This window comes from Aythya ferina (assembly GCF_964211825.1).
Source record: "Aythya ferina genome assembly, chromosome: 1".
Lineage (NCBI taxonomy): Eukaryota > Metazoa > Chordata > Aves > Anseriformes > Anatidae > Aythya > Aythya ferina.
In genome coordinates, this window is record NC_140296.1 from 103,934,728 (window position 1) to 103,947,943 (window position 13,216).

Below are 13,216 nucleotides of genomic sequence, written 5' to 3' on the forward strand. Positions count from 1 at the left end.
ATTTAACAACTCTTTGCACTCAGAGCATTTATATGTCTGGGATTTTGATGTTATCTATAGCAAAAACAGTAAGGCTTTTTTGGGACAATTTCAACAGATTCCATTATTCTATGGCAAGAATCAAGCTTTTTTTTTTTTTTTTTAATGATTTGCGAATTCATTTCTGAAAAAAAATGCATTTTCAAGTCTTGAACAAAGGAAAAGGAGAATACAATAATGAACAATTAGAGCAAAATGGAAAAATGAAAACATCAAATACAGCTTAGGTCATTTTAGAAAAGAAATACGGCCCTATTGTCTGTCAGAACTTCTTGAGAAAAGACAGCTAAAGAGTAAGAAGGGATCAGAGAAGAGGCATTAGTTAGACAGACTTTGATTTAAAAACACTCTACTTATTTATATCTATTACGATGAAGACACGCTACTATTTATAGAGTAATAACCACCCAATTAGGGCAAGTTAGACAGAGTGACAAAATCCTGAAATAATATTTTGGGAGCGAGACAGAACACCACACAATGGTTGCACTGTTAAAGCCAACACAGTAGTCTAGGGCACCAGTTTGAGGAACCTTAAGCAACTTCATTTTCTTAAGTACTGCATTCATTTCTTATTACTTTTAGAAATCAAAACAGCCAGCATGCTAGCAATTGTATATTAATTTGAAGCTGCTGATTTTAAACAGGTGTAATTTTCTTACTACGTTCTTAATATAAAATAGAAGCCTGTTATTTTCACTGCTTTACACACAAAATAACAAGAATTCTAGTTAGGTCAAGAAAAACACAAAGCTAATGGAACTGAAACTGATCTAAGTAGAAAAGTAAAAGGCACTTTTAATGGAAATTACAAAGTTGCTGTCATCAGCTGCTACACAAATACTCCAAAGGCAGGCTCCTCTGCTAGGGAGACCTCACACAAACCAGTGGACCACCAGGCAGGCTCTGGGACTAGCAAGCACTTGCAACATTGGTTACTATCAATGGCAAATCCCAGTGCAGCTCAGTTTGTCTGCTATACAACTGCAATTTTAGCCCAGGCCAATAATCCAGATGCACAACCCCTGCCTGTTGAGGACTGTCATTAATTGACAAAGTCTGTCTAATCTACTGGTTACACATCCTGCTCTTTGTAGCCATTTCAACGATTCCAGAGTCAGGAAAGAGACACCAAATTCAGTGTATTAATAAAAAGGGCAATTTTTAACAGTATTTAAAGATGTAGCAATACCTTACCTGGACTAAGAGTTTCATTGTCCAGCATTCCTCCTTCACAGAAACTTTCAAGATCTTCAGGTTTCACTTTGTCCCATGGTATGTAAGTAACACCTAATTCTACATCCCAATACTGCTTGTAATCTGGCTTTATTCCCTTATTCAAAGCCCATGCAATCTTGGGAAAAAAAAATAAAAATAAATGCAGTTAGTAATGTTTTGATTTTAATGGTTTTAATGGTCTGTTATCACAAAATAGCATTACCAAAAACAGCTACAAAGCAAACAGAATACTCTAATTGAAACAGCAGGAAAAAACACTCTGAAAGTAAGTTTTTTAAGACATAATTAGCTCTTATGTCTTGGCTTGTCTTTTGCATGTAATTTGTAAAAGTTTATACAGGCATTTTCTTTAAATGTTCCCCCATCACTATAAATTTTATTTTCCTTCAAAAGACAGTGCCACTCTCTAATATAGTGTTCTGCAAAATGAAAAAATTCACTAATGAATGCATTTTTCCTTAATTATTAGCACTATTTGTAGGATTCTAACTGTGTTTAATTATAGATGGTAAGACAAATAAGCAGCAACAAAAAAACATAGTTATGGTCCACTGGGATGACTAAAAGGACACCATTTTTGTTGTTCAGATACACAATTACTGACAGTCTTTCACAGAAACTGATACAAGTTCCTTTAATCGCATGACAGAACAAGAAGAATATTTATCAATAAAGATGTTCATTCACATAAATTTATGGAAAATCAAATGTAGACTACATAAAAATTTGAAATATCAGGAAGTGTAGATTATATGAAAAAGATTCTAGTAATTACAGTAATTTTAGTACAGCCTGACATTTTCCAAGAAATACCTTTATAGATTTCTGATTGACTTTGAAGTTGCCTCGGCTCAATTTTTGCAGGGCACGATAAGCATCTTGTCTGTGAACCATTACAATATAGGCACATCCTCTAGGCGGTATCATCTGTTTGTATTTTAAGGAAAAAATAAATAGTTTCTGCTAACAGTAACAAAGCAATGAGCAACATACAAGTATTAAATTACAGTAAGCTAGAACATCAGCAGGTGTTTCAAAGAAGACTATTAAATATGAAAGAGAATGTTAGTTTAAGGGGCTCATATAGCCAGCATCTTCTGAAAATAAAAAATTCTAGTAAATCAGAAGCAACTTCCTATGCAGGAAGGTTTTAACTCTATTAATTGTTATAATATAAGCTCCTGTTGCATATTTAATCCTTAAAATTTTTAAATAGTAGTGTACATGGAAGCGCTACGGCACTGGAATCAGTTAATCTGTTGGAAGAAACACGATACACTAATACCCCCAACTTTATTCCAAATAGCACAAATTGCTATCTGCACCTTCATTCAGTTTCACCTGCAGTTTTGTAATCATTTTTATTATTTTCAATGAATTTGTGAAAAAGCTTCAATGATGTTTTAACAAAATTCGGGAATAGCAAGACAATTAGTCACATCTTTTATGGTTGTTTAAATAAAATATCATAGCCACTGGAACATAGCTTTCGTTTACATATAAAGTATCCTTAATACAGCAATATAATAACGGTTTTCTATGCTTACATCTAAAACAAACAGAAGAGCAACTAGCAAAAGAAAGAATACCAGCTTGAACTCCTATTAATTCCTATAATGAGCCACAAAATGGAGCAGACAAGGAACTCAGTAGGTACAGGAACCTTTCTCATTCAATTCCCTCTAAAGAAAGCATGAGTTGCATGAAGATGGGTGTAATTAAGAAAATTATCCTGGAGGCATCAATATATAAACAGCTAAACAACTGCCCTTTTTTCTTTTTCTTCCCTAAAAGTGGCCAAACGAATTGAGTTTGCACATTAGAAAACAAAAGCAAAGGAAATGATAGCTCTTGAATCTTCTGCATGTATCAAAAATAAAGCTAGCTTAGAACAGTCTGAAAAGCATTTTTGAAAGCAAGGCTTGCACTGCACCATTTATACTTACGTTTATTGACTCAATTGGGCCAAACTCCTCCAAAAGACTTCCAACATCCTGTTGCGTAGTCCTTTTGTCAAGTTGTCCTACCCAAAGTGTAGTACTACAAACTACAAAGAATTAACAGTCTGTAAGAGCGCTTGTAAATACACACTTCATAAGCCAAAAACAGCAAAATAGTCATGTTAGGTTAGCCAGTTACAGCAAAATGAAAAAGCCAAATGAAACGGAACAACAAAAAATGTATCTTTAGGAGTATTTGACAAAGGCCTCTTTCTTCTCCTGCCCAGAGCTAAGAGCGAACCACAGTGCCTGCATCAGAATCAATCCCTGAACTGCACATGCTGAGAAGCTGTCCAGTTAACTACTGTTAAAATGGCTTGTGAGTTCTGATGATCATAAGCTCTGCAAATAATTACAAAAAGGAAAGTATGCTTTGCTGCTAAGATTGCTCTATGAAATACCCTTACACATGCACGGGATATTTCACAAGATAATTCTGCTACGTATGAAATCCAAACTATGGGCCAGCACCACAAGTTATGGGTGGTACTTACTAGCAAGATGAGAATTAAGATTGTTTATGGTGACAGGCATGCTACTAGTGGAATTTTCCTCCAGAATGCAGTGGCAAACTACAGTGAGTTTATCATCTTTAGCAACCTAGTCAGTGCCACTTTTCTCAATGGTTAACTGAAAAGTTATTGACACAAACTTCTTCTTTTGGGAAAAAAGTCATCAATACGATTACCTCGCTTCATTCTTGAAGGCAATGAAACAGCAGATGAGCATATGGTATCACATTCCCTCAAGAGCACTATCACAACATTCAGTACTTACCTATTTTTCCCAACTACCTGATACAAAATCACTAACATAAAAGGCATTATATGACAATCAGAGAGATGTTGGCAGAAGCTATCTTACACCACTGCCATTAGATATTTTAAATTAAATTTTAATTCTTAGCAGTCTCTTTAAACTGCTGTTATTGCCACCCACAAGGTTTGGGCTAGTTAGAACTCTGTATCTTTTATCCCTTTTATACAAAAAGATTGATTTGATATGATCTGATGCCCCCAAGAATATTTAGAAGACAGCTACTACATTTTGTCTGCAAACACAGGCAAAGCCAACATTCTTTAAGAAGTTGTGACGTTAGCCTATATGCTTTCCAGGTCAAAGATCTCCTTCAGGTTGGAAAGATACACAACACTGAATCATTAGAAAAAAAAATCACAGCCATGCACTCAGCTTCTTGTGCTCAATTTGCTTTATGTTGCATGGCTTGAAGGAAAGAAAAGAAAAACAGTGTTTCATCTTTATCTTTTCCTACCTTACAGCCAGAATAATTCTGACTTGAAGCTATCCCCAAGGGCCCCATTGTCTATTATTAGTGTAAGGAAGAACAGAAATGTGATGGAATTGATTCCTGACAGCTTTAAAATAGCTCAGAAAATAATTCACAGTACAGTTTACTTCTATTTTGTTTGGCTGAGACTTGGGGATTATATCAAATAGCACAAAACACAAGAAAAAGGGCTAGAGAAGGAAAGAAGGATTCAGATCAGAGGAAATATTCCAAATGGTACTAGGCCATCCAGTGTCTTCGCTCCAGTGAGAGAAGGCAAAGTAACTAAGACAGCTGATTTTTTTTTTTTCACGTTTTAGCTTTCTTGCTCTTTGAAGTTACAATTATACATTATCAATGAACTGACGCTTATTTAAACTCTGATTTCTAGTACTATGAAAAATGGAATCATAGCAAGAGCAGACAATAGTTAAAAATTACACAACTGGATTTTTTTTTTCCTGTCACAATATACTGGGCTATCTCTGGTGTGTTCTTTGGGAAGATGGTAGTTTGATAAATAAGAATTAACACACATCAGATTTAGAGTTTTCCTCTGGGAGATTCTCATCATACATCATATATTAAAGGTAAGTGGACTAGTCAACATTTAAGTTAAAAAAAAAAAAGTCTAATTAGTGTATTTTTTCAACATTTACAGTTTTTCTAAAATACTTAAGTTTGTCTTGCTAGCATTCCCTTTTACTTAGGCACAGTATTTACAATATAGTGCCTTCAGCTTTACAGAACTCTAAAATTCATTATAGAAAACACTGGGAACACACACGCACGCACACAAAAATTCCATGTATGAAGCATGAAGATGCTGAGCATCTGAAAAATGGTACTATGAGAAATTTCAAGGTTACATCAATTTATCAGTGATGAACAGAAAAAGTGAACTTACCACTAACAGTTTCTGATTTGATCTGCGGAAGGCCTTTTGATCTACGCTCTCTCTCCCTCTCACGTTCACGTCTTTCTTGTGACCGAGACTTAGGAGAGTGTCGGCGTCTATCTCTGGACCGCGATCGAGATCGACGATGACGCGACCTTCGAGAGCGGGAGCCTGATCTTGAACGCCTCCTTTTAGGTGACCTAGTTTAAACCAACAATTTACTTTTTTAAAATTATTTTTTTTTTTTTACTCCTTCCAGAAGGAGAAGGAATTCAACTAAAGCCCTTGACAGCTTTGACTACCAAGTTTCACTAGTGTTGTCCATACACAGAATCATATATGGAACTATAATTTCTTGTAAGTAACCCTGAGATTAAATCAAAATGAGACTCTTGCTAAATGTGTCTTGGCATGCAGTAATAGAATCCAACCTGCACAGCAGAACTAGGCACTTCTGAGAAGTGATCCCCAAAGCAAAGTATGCACACTGAGTGAGGCACCCACAAAGTCAACACATATACAAGTAACAAGACTGTCCTAAGGCATTGAAAATGAACTCCAAGAACAGTCTGAAGAATTAGCTCACCTCTAAAGTATTCTCTGCTCTCTCACAGTTAGAAATTGTCACCCCCATAGTAGATTTGGCAGCACAGAACCTAGCTCTGAGCCTAGCTCTCCCCAGTACTCTGAATGCCCTTTCAAATCTTTGGACATGATACTCCTAAGTTCTTATGTTAAGATCCAATACTCCATATAACATATACCCTCACTAAAATAAGAGATTTCACTAATTTACCTTGACGCAGATCTAGATCTTGACTTTCTGCTGTCAGAAACATGTCGTTTTCCTTCTTGAATAGGTGGCTGTTCCACTTCCATGTCCTAAAATATTAAGTTTGACTGGTGTTACAGGTGCAAGCATTTTGTTTCATTTTGTGCTTATACTGAATTATGTAGCAGCACTAAAATTATATTAAATAGTCGCACACATGAAATTAAAATATAATGCCATTCTCCTCAGAAACCTCACCACTACTAAAGTCGCCAACAGGAAGATAGTCTGGTAGTAAATTAATTTAATACAACCACTGAAAACACAGAAACAATTTGGACAAAATTCTCATCTTCAACTGGTAAATTGTTTCTCCGCATTTTCCTTTATTTCAGCACCATTTAGATGTCCAAAAAATATAATTAAAGTCAGTCAGTGGTTCCTGCTCTGTGACCAAACTCATAGGCCCTAGTAGGGAATATGTGAACAGACCGTTTGTTAGAATTTACTGATTCAATACACTTCAAGACTAACAAACTAATTAGGCAGATATCTTGAGAATTCTCTCTTTACTTCAAGGGGAAAGCAGAAATTATTTATAGAACCTGAGACATCACAGGTAACCACATAACAGCAGCTGGGTATCATTTCTTTTTCTCATTTTAGAATTTTTCTCGGAATAAATGAGGTAAATATATTCAATTGCTGTACGAATTTTTTTTTTTTTTTTTAAATACAGGCTTAGAAGGAGACTTGTCTTTGATTTCTTCTTAGCAGTCACGATACCAACAATAACCTCTGAAAGAGAGAGGTATATACATATATGTTGAATTTTTAGAACTTTTACAGACTTCCGAGTCCATTTTCTCTATGTCAGAGTCCACCAAGCCCTTAAAACTTAGCTTTTTCAAACCGTTTCTCTCCAGAACGGGATTGCCTTGTTAGAACTTCTTGGAACAAAACATTCCTTAAGGATGATGGAGACAGGAAAGGGATGATGAGGGGAAGCAAGAACTCAGTGGACAGAAAATGCAATCCAAAGTCTGATACAGACAGAAGCATACAGTATGCGTATGCTGTTTTTGCTAGATTCCTGAAATACCTAACTCATCATGTGGCACTGTGGCTATCCAACGTTCTCTCAGATGAACAAACCTCACAGCCACCACTGGAGATAGTTATGAAATTTCCTCTCCGGAACAAATTATGTGCATTTGATAAAGACAAGTATTAGAGAGCACTGTAAATTAAGAACTTATTTGTTCCAAAGGGTCCTCACCTGCTGATGTGGTTTTTGCATGTGTGATTCACTCTGTACTGGGAAAGGAGACTGAAAGGTTTGCTGCACAGGTGCTGCTGGCGGTATCACAGGCTGAGCCATTGGTGGAAACTGTGGGGTAGGCAGGAGACCAAAACCTGGCATTTGCCCATTAGGAGGAAGTGGGACCTTTCAAGAACAAAACACAAAAATTTTCAGTTAGGAAAAACACATTAGGTTTTCCAGAAGTAAGTTTGTCTCTCTGCTCTGGAGTCACAATAAAAACCCAGAAGCCTGAGAAAAATGAAGTAGGTATGGCAGTTATGCTTATAGAATAAAAACCACGTTCTTCAAAGCTTAACCAGAATAGACAACAAAATTCTCTTCTCTGGGAAAGTTGGAGGACTAAGCCATATTCACTTTTCACTAACAGAAGTGTCACTTCCTTGCTTCTCCGTCAAAGGAAAGTATAAAACACAGAAGACATAAAGGATAAGGAAGAAACTAAAAACCCCTGAAGTTACCTGGTGGCGCATCGGATCCTGTTGCATTCCCATCATTCGCTGCTGAAAAGGATCCATATTTGGGAGTTGAGGAAATACTGGCTGTTGTATACCTTCTCCTGGAAATCCACTAAAAATAGTAATATTTTGGTGAGACAAGTCAGTAGACATACAGGCTTTCTTACCTTTGACATACTTGTACTACATTTACACATTCTTGTTTTAAATTTAGACAGAAAAATTGTATTATGATCCCATTTCCTCTCTAAAAAGTGAAAACAAAAAGAATGTCTTCTTTATCTTTTCTCCATGTTCAGAGCAGTCCTTTAACATATAAAGAAACGCTACAAAGAAAAAAAAAAATTAAAGCCTCTTTCTTCCCCTTCCTCTTTCTTGTATTATCTTGCTAAAGCCGTAAGTTTATGGAAATTTTTCATGAAGGTTGTCCACCTTAGGCTAACTATACTCTTTTCCAGTTCATCTTGTGGGAACAAAAGACAGTGACTATACTTTTACTGGGGAAAAAAAAACAACAAACAAACACCTTTTCGTTTGAGAGGAATTTAGGGCAGAGAAGAAAGGGATATGTATATCGCACAAGGATCACAGTGATATCATTCACTTCCTGATTCAACACGCAGAATGGACAGTGCTCAGGGAATTAATGAGGTCTGTGCAGCTAATAGAACCTGTTTAAAGGATGCAGTTTGTGTCAGAAAACAAACAGGATTTCAAAGAAGATAAAGAAATCTAATGGTGATGTGAAATGAAACTGTGTACCATTTTAAAACACAGGCACCATACAATTCTTACATGACTCTGGACAAATCAGTTTTTCATACAAATTTGAAAATACCTCTGATTTTCAGAGGATACCTCTGATTTTGTTTGCTCAAGGAGAGACTTCTGGAATCCAATTTTCAGAGGCATCTTACACAAGATAATAAGGACAGAGGCTCAGAAGTGCTACAATCAGAATATAAACAAGCTCGAAAGCCTAGTCCAACAATTAACAGTTGGGCATATAGAAACAGTGGATATATTTGACCTACCTCATCTTTCTGTACTTCAAGAGTTCCCATCTGTATTACAGGTAAAATACTACCAATTTACTTAAAAAATATTTTAATTAACTAATTAATATTTGTGGAACATTAAAGTGATAAAACACACTAAGAAAGCTGATGACAAAGTTAGTGATTTTGTTTTTCAGAGCAGGGTTTGGATGGCATATACAGAAAATAAGACATGGGGCCACATATTGAAGCAGGGAAAACAGGAAATATCGACTAACCCAGGTATTGAGCACCTTCCAGACTGTGCACTGAATGAGAGAGAGGTCCTGTGGAAAAAACTAGTATGTGATCATGTAATTTAAGACTTTATCAGAATTCATAGCAAAAGGGAAAGAGGAGTCCGAGTTAGTTTGCATGGGTATTTAATCTTTGAGATTTTGAAGCTTCAAAGCCAATTTACTTCTAATAGCTAATAAATAAAACTTTGTTTATTAAATCATCTTTTCCCCGGCCAGCAAACAATCCAGCTGCTTACTAACAATGCCCTGACACGCTCAGCAGTGCAATAAAAATACAGAACTCATCTTGAAATCAAAACTGAGCTTTCCCGCTAAATGCGCTCTTCAATCAATGATGCAAAATGCCAAACCCACACTGAATCACCAGGGTATAAAAAAAAAAAAAAACAGAAGTTAACAACATTTTAACTTTGGACTGTAACAGTTAACCACTGAAGTAACCTGAAATTTTAATAAGCTTTATAACCTAAAGATTTTTTTTAATAACAAAACAGGGTTTAACTGGTTAACATGGTTATTCTGATTTAAAAAAAAAACAAAAAACAAAAAACAAACAAACAAAAAAAACACACTTACAAAGCTGGCTGAGAAACTGAAGGAGAAGGAGCTGAATCTTCTTTCTTTGACTCTTCTACTGCTTCTGGCTCATCATCGTAGTCAAACCGGTCTAGCAGCTTCTAAAAGGAATTACAGTGAGCTAAATATTTTTGCCATATTTTATACCACTGGAAACCAAAATTCTAACATCTCTGGAGTTAAAGAAAAGGTTAGAAGCAGGAAAAAAAATTAAATGAACTAAGCTGTCCAAGATCAGTTTTATTAAGCTTCAGAAAATGCAAAGTCTATAAAAACAGAAAGGCAACCTCCACATTGAAGACAAACAAAATTTGCACCATTTCCCCCCAGCATCTGGAAGCCATTCAGTTATCCACTAAACAGCTTCCTGTTGAATTGAAGATGTTAAACACAAGGAACAAATGAAAACTTACTTTGTCAAAGGATGTTTTTTGCTCAGGTGGCGCGAAAGCAGCTTTTTGTTCTGGTGGTTGTGATGCTGTAGTTTTCAACTGAGCAGTAATAGCTTGAACCTGAGCCATCACAGTGTTATCTATGACCGGTGACTGGGGTTTTTGAGGCTGCTGGAAAGTCTGAAGAATTTGCTGAAGCTGCAAAAAACACAGAGTATTAAATAAATGTCATTGTATATATTACTATTAGAGCTGCAGGATATAAATTTTGTATCAAATCAGCCTATAGCATAGGATAAACACCAGTAGCACAGATGCATACAACCAATAACCTGACTGAACTATGAAGGAGGAGAATTTTCAGTGAGACCAGAAGTCGTTTTTAAATTACATCAGTGGCAAAATTCAGCACATCACAAGATTTCAGTATTTAGGCCTTCCAACACTGCAGCTGCTTAATTGAGTGTACCAAACAATAAAATTCAATTTTCATTCTATGTATTCAGTCTTGAAATGTTGTAACTGTACCAATTCAGAACTAATTCTTCAGGAATACACAACTGACTTTTCCTGAATACAATAATCTCTGGATAGAAAGGTAATGGAAGATTCAAATACTAACCTCAGCTCTTACAAGTTTTCCATTGAAGACTCAGGGAGGGTTTTTTTTTTTTTTAATTATTATTTTGCTTCAAATCAATAATGTTTCTTCCATCATTCCCCCCCCCATCTTACATATGAACAAGTTACCTGCTGTCCTTGCGTTGTTTGAAACAACTGAGCTACAGCTGCAAAGGCATCAGAACTGGGCAACTGTGGCATTGTCGGTACTGAATTAGCAGTGACTTGAGGGGGCTCCGAAGTAACCTTTGCCGGAGGGGGCGGTGAACCTAAAATTTCCATAGGAATGGACAAAAAGCTTTATTACTCAAAAAATTGTACTCATCAGTGCATACATCTACCTCCTTGAAACACCTGTCTATCCACAGTAGCTTATTTAAACAAAAACAAACAAAAAAAAATCAATTCCGCACTCCTATCTGAAATACCCCAATTGCATATTTTATTCATTTTGCCTTTAACTGCTCTATTCACTGCTCGTATCTCTGCACTGGACACACTAAGAAAATATATTTAAAAAGAAAAGAAAAAGAAAAAAAGGAAAAAGGAGAAAGAAAAAAGACAAGCCTATCTGAAAGCTAGTCCATCGTGGTATTTTAGATGACAGCTCGATGCTTACATTTTTACAATTGGAGGAAAGTTAAGAGCAAAACTACTACTCAAGACAGCGTTAAGCAATACACATCAATACACTTAAAATCCTGGTTCTATTTTCGAAGTCTAAAAATCTGGACTCCTTTTTCAGGAGTTATTTTCAAGAGTTATTTATTATTTTAAATAAATCATTTAATGGCTCACTTTAAGAAAAATTGAGTTTTCTAACCATATTCCTTTGAAATATTGATAACTATTTTCTAACAGTAACAGACTTTTGCTGGGAAGTCTGGTAATAATTAAAGGTTTATACAAATTATTTCCCAAGCAACTCTTTCCATTGGCAAGGTTTGTTCACATGCCACTTCTGCAGAGACATAAGCCAAACCTGCATTTGCTAGATAAATCCTCCTATTGTATAGATCACCATATACAAACTCTCCCAGGAAAAGTTTAATTTCCACTTAACTCCACTAAAGAGATCATTGTAAGGCATGCTATTAGCTTTGTCTACAAATGCAGCTTTCCCATTCTCTTTGCTTTAAGTTACAATGTTTTTTGTCTTTTAACAAATGTTTTGCTAGTACAACATAAATTAGCAGCAATACCAGCAATTTCTCCATGTTGTGAGCAAGTAACTGTTCTTCAGTAAATATATTTTAACAGAATATTGCAAAATTGTACCATGAAATAAAGTTTAAAAAAAATACAATTTTTGAGAAACTAAGCAAATGTTTGCTTCTTGGTATGAACATCTTTAAACCCATTCATCTGTTTGCAGTTTAAACTACTGCAGTGCTGACAAGCAGCAAGCAGAGTCAAATGTTGAATAACATTTTCCCAGCAGTCAGATGTTACATAAAAATTCTGCAAAAAGATCCATGATCGATTTAAAATATACTTTTAACTCCCAAATTACTTCCTTTATATATTCAGAGGGATGTTTGCTTGCTCAATGGAGAAAACAAAATTATCTTTTTGGCTAAACAGATTTTGCAGCATAAGTGAAAGAGATTTTATTTCATATAATGCATTAATATATTTATTATTAATCATTAGCACGTTTATTTCAGGGCCAAATTATCCCCTCTTGTGCATGTGAATAATCTGACTGAAATGAGAATGAACACCTACATAAAAGGCACCCAATCTGTTAGCTACCAGTAATGAGACAGAACAATAGTGCCACTTGTCTGTTATAACTGAATGGAACCATATAGCCATTAGTCTGCATCTGAGTTGAGATGCTAAAATATCCTCTCCCCACCTCACCATGTTTAAAAAAAAAAAAAAAAAAAATCAATAGATACATTTTCCTGAACACGACTGGAGAAGATTCCATTTATGCTACTGTGCATCATTATTTTGAGTGCCACCTCACCTCATTCACATTATTACATTTTTGTCAGTCCTATTCCAACATATACTAGTGCAGCAAATACGGTGGTTACAAAAACTAAGACCAAAATACAGAAACTCAAAAAGAAGGTCCCCCAGAGAAAGAGGGATTTGTGGTAAGCATCTGTTCTTCCACAATTCAGTAACCTCACTACCAGCTTTTTATGTGGCATAAAATAGGTCAGTGAAAATACTGTGAGAAGGCAGTCATTACTTTACTCTTTAGTTCAGTGGTTTTCTACCAGTAGTCCATGTAAAAGCCTACCACCAGTCTTAAATTTACTGTTCAGGAATTTGGATTTGAAACACCAGCATAAAATGTT

At 35.6% G+C, this 13,216-nt stretch overlaps 1 protein-coding gene across 2 annotated transcripts in view; it reads right to left on the bottom strand.

The window, feature by feature from the left end:
- The window catches only part of SCAF4 (SR-related CTD associated factor 4), a 49,312-nt gene that overhangs the window by 18,912 nt on the left and 17,184 nt on the right, over window positions 1-13,216 (bottom strand). The window contains exons 6-15 of one of the 2 annotated variants that reach the window (XM_084538834.1): window positions 11,031-11,170; window positions 10,302-10,478; window positions 9,889-9,986; window positions 8,019-8,127; window positions 7,516-7,683; window positions 6,261-6,346; window positions 5,474-5,664; window positions 3,225-3,325; window positions 2,092-2,205; window positions 1,237-1,393 (exon numbers count right to left, since the gene is read on the bottom strand). In XM_084538834.1, the coding sequence (XP_084394960.1) occupies window positions 1,237-1,393; window positions 2,092-2,205; window positions 3,225-3,325; window positions 5,474-5,664; window positions 6,261-6,346; window positions 7,516-7,683; window positions 8,019-8,127; window positions 9,889-9,986; window positions 10,302-10,478; window positions 11,031-11,170 (1,341 nt within the window). Of the gene's footprint in view, window positions 1-1,236; window positions 1,394-2,091; window positions 2,206-3,224; window positions 3,326-5,473; window positions 5,665-6,260; window positions 6,347-7,515; window positions 7,684-8,018; window positions 8,128-9,888; window positions 9,990-10,301; window positions 10,479-11,030; window positions 11,171-13,216 lie in introns of both variants that reach the window. The other variant, XM_084538833.1, reaches the window with a different exon arrangement.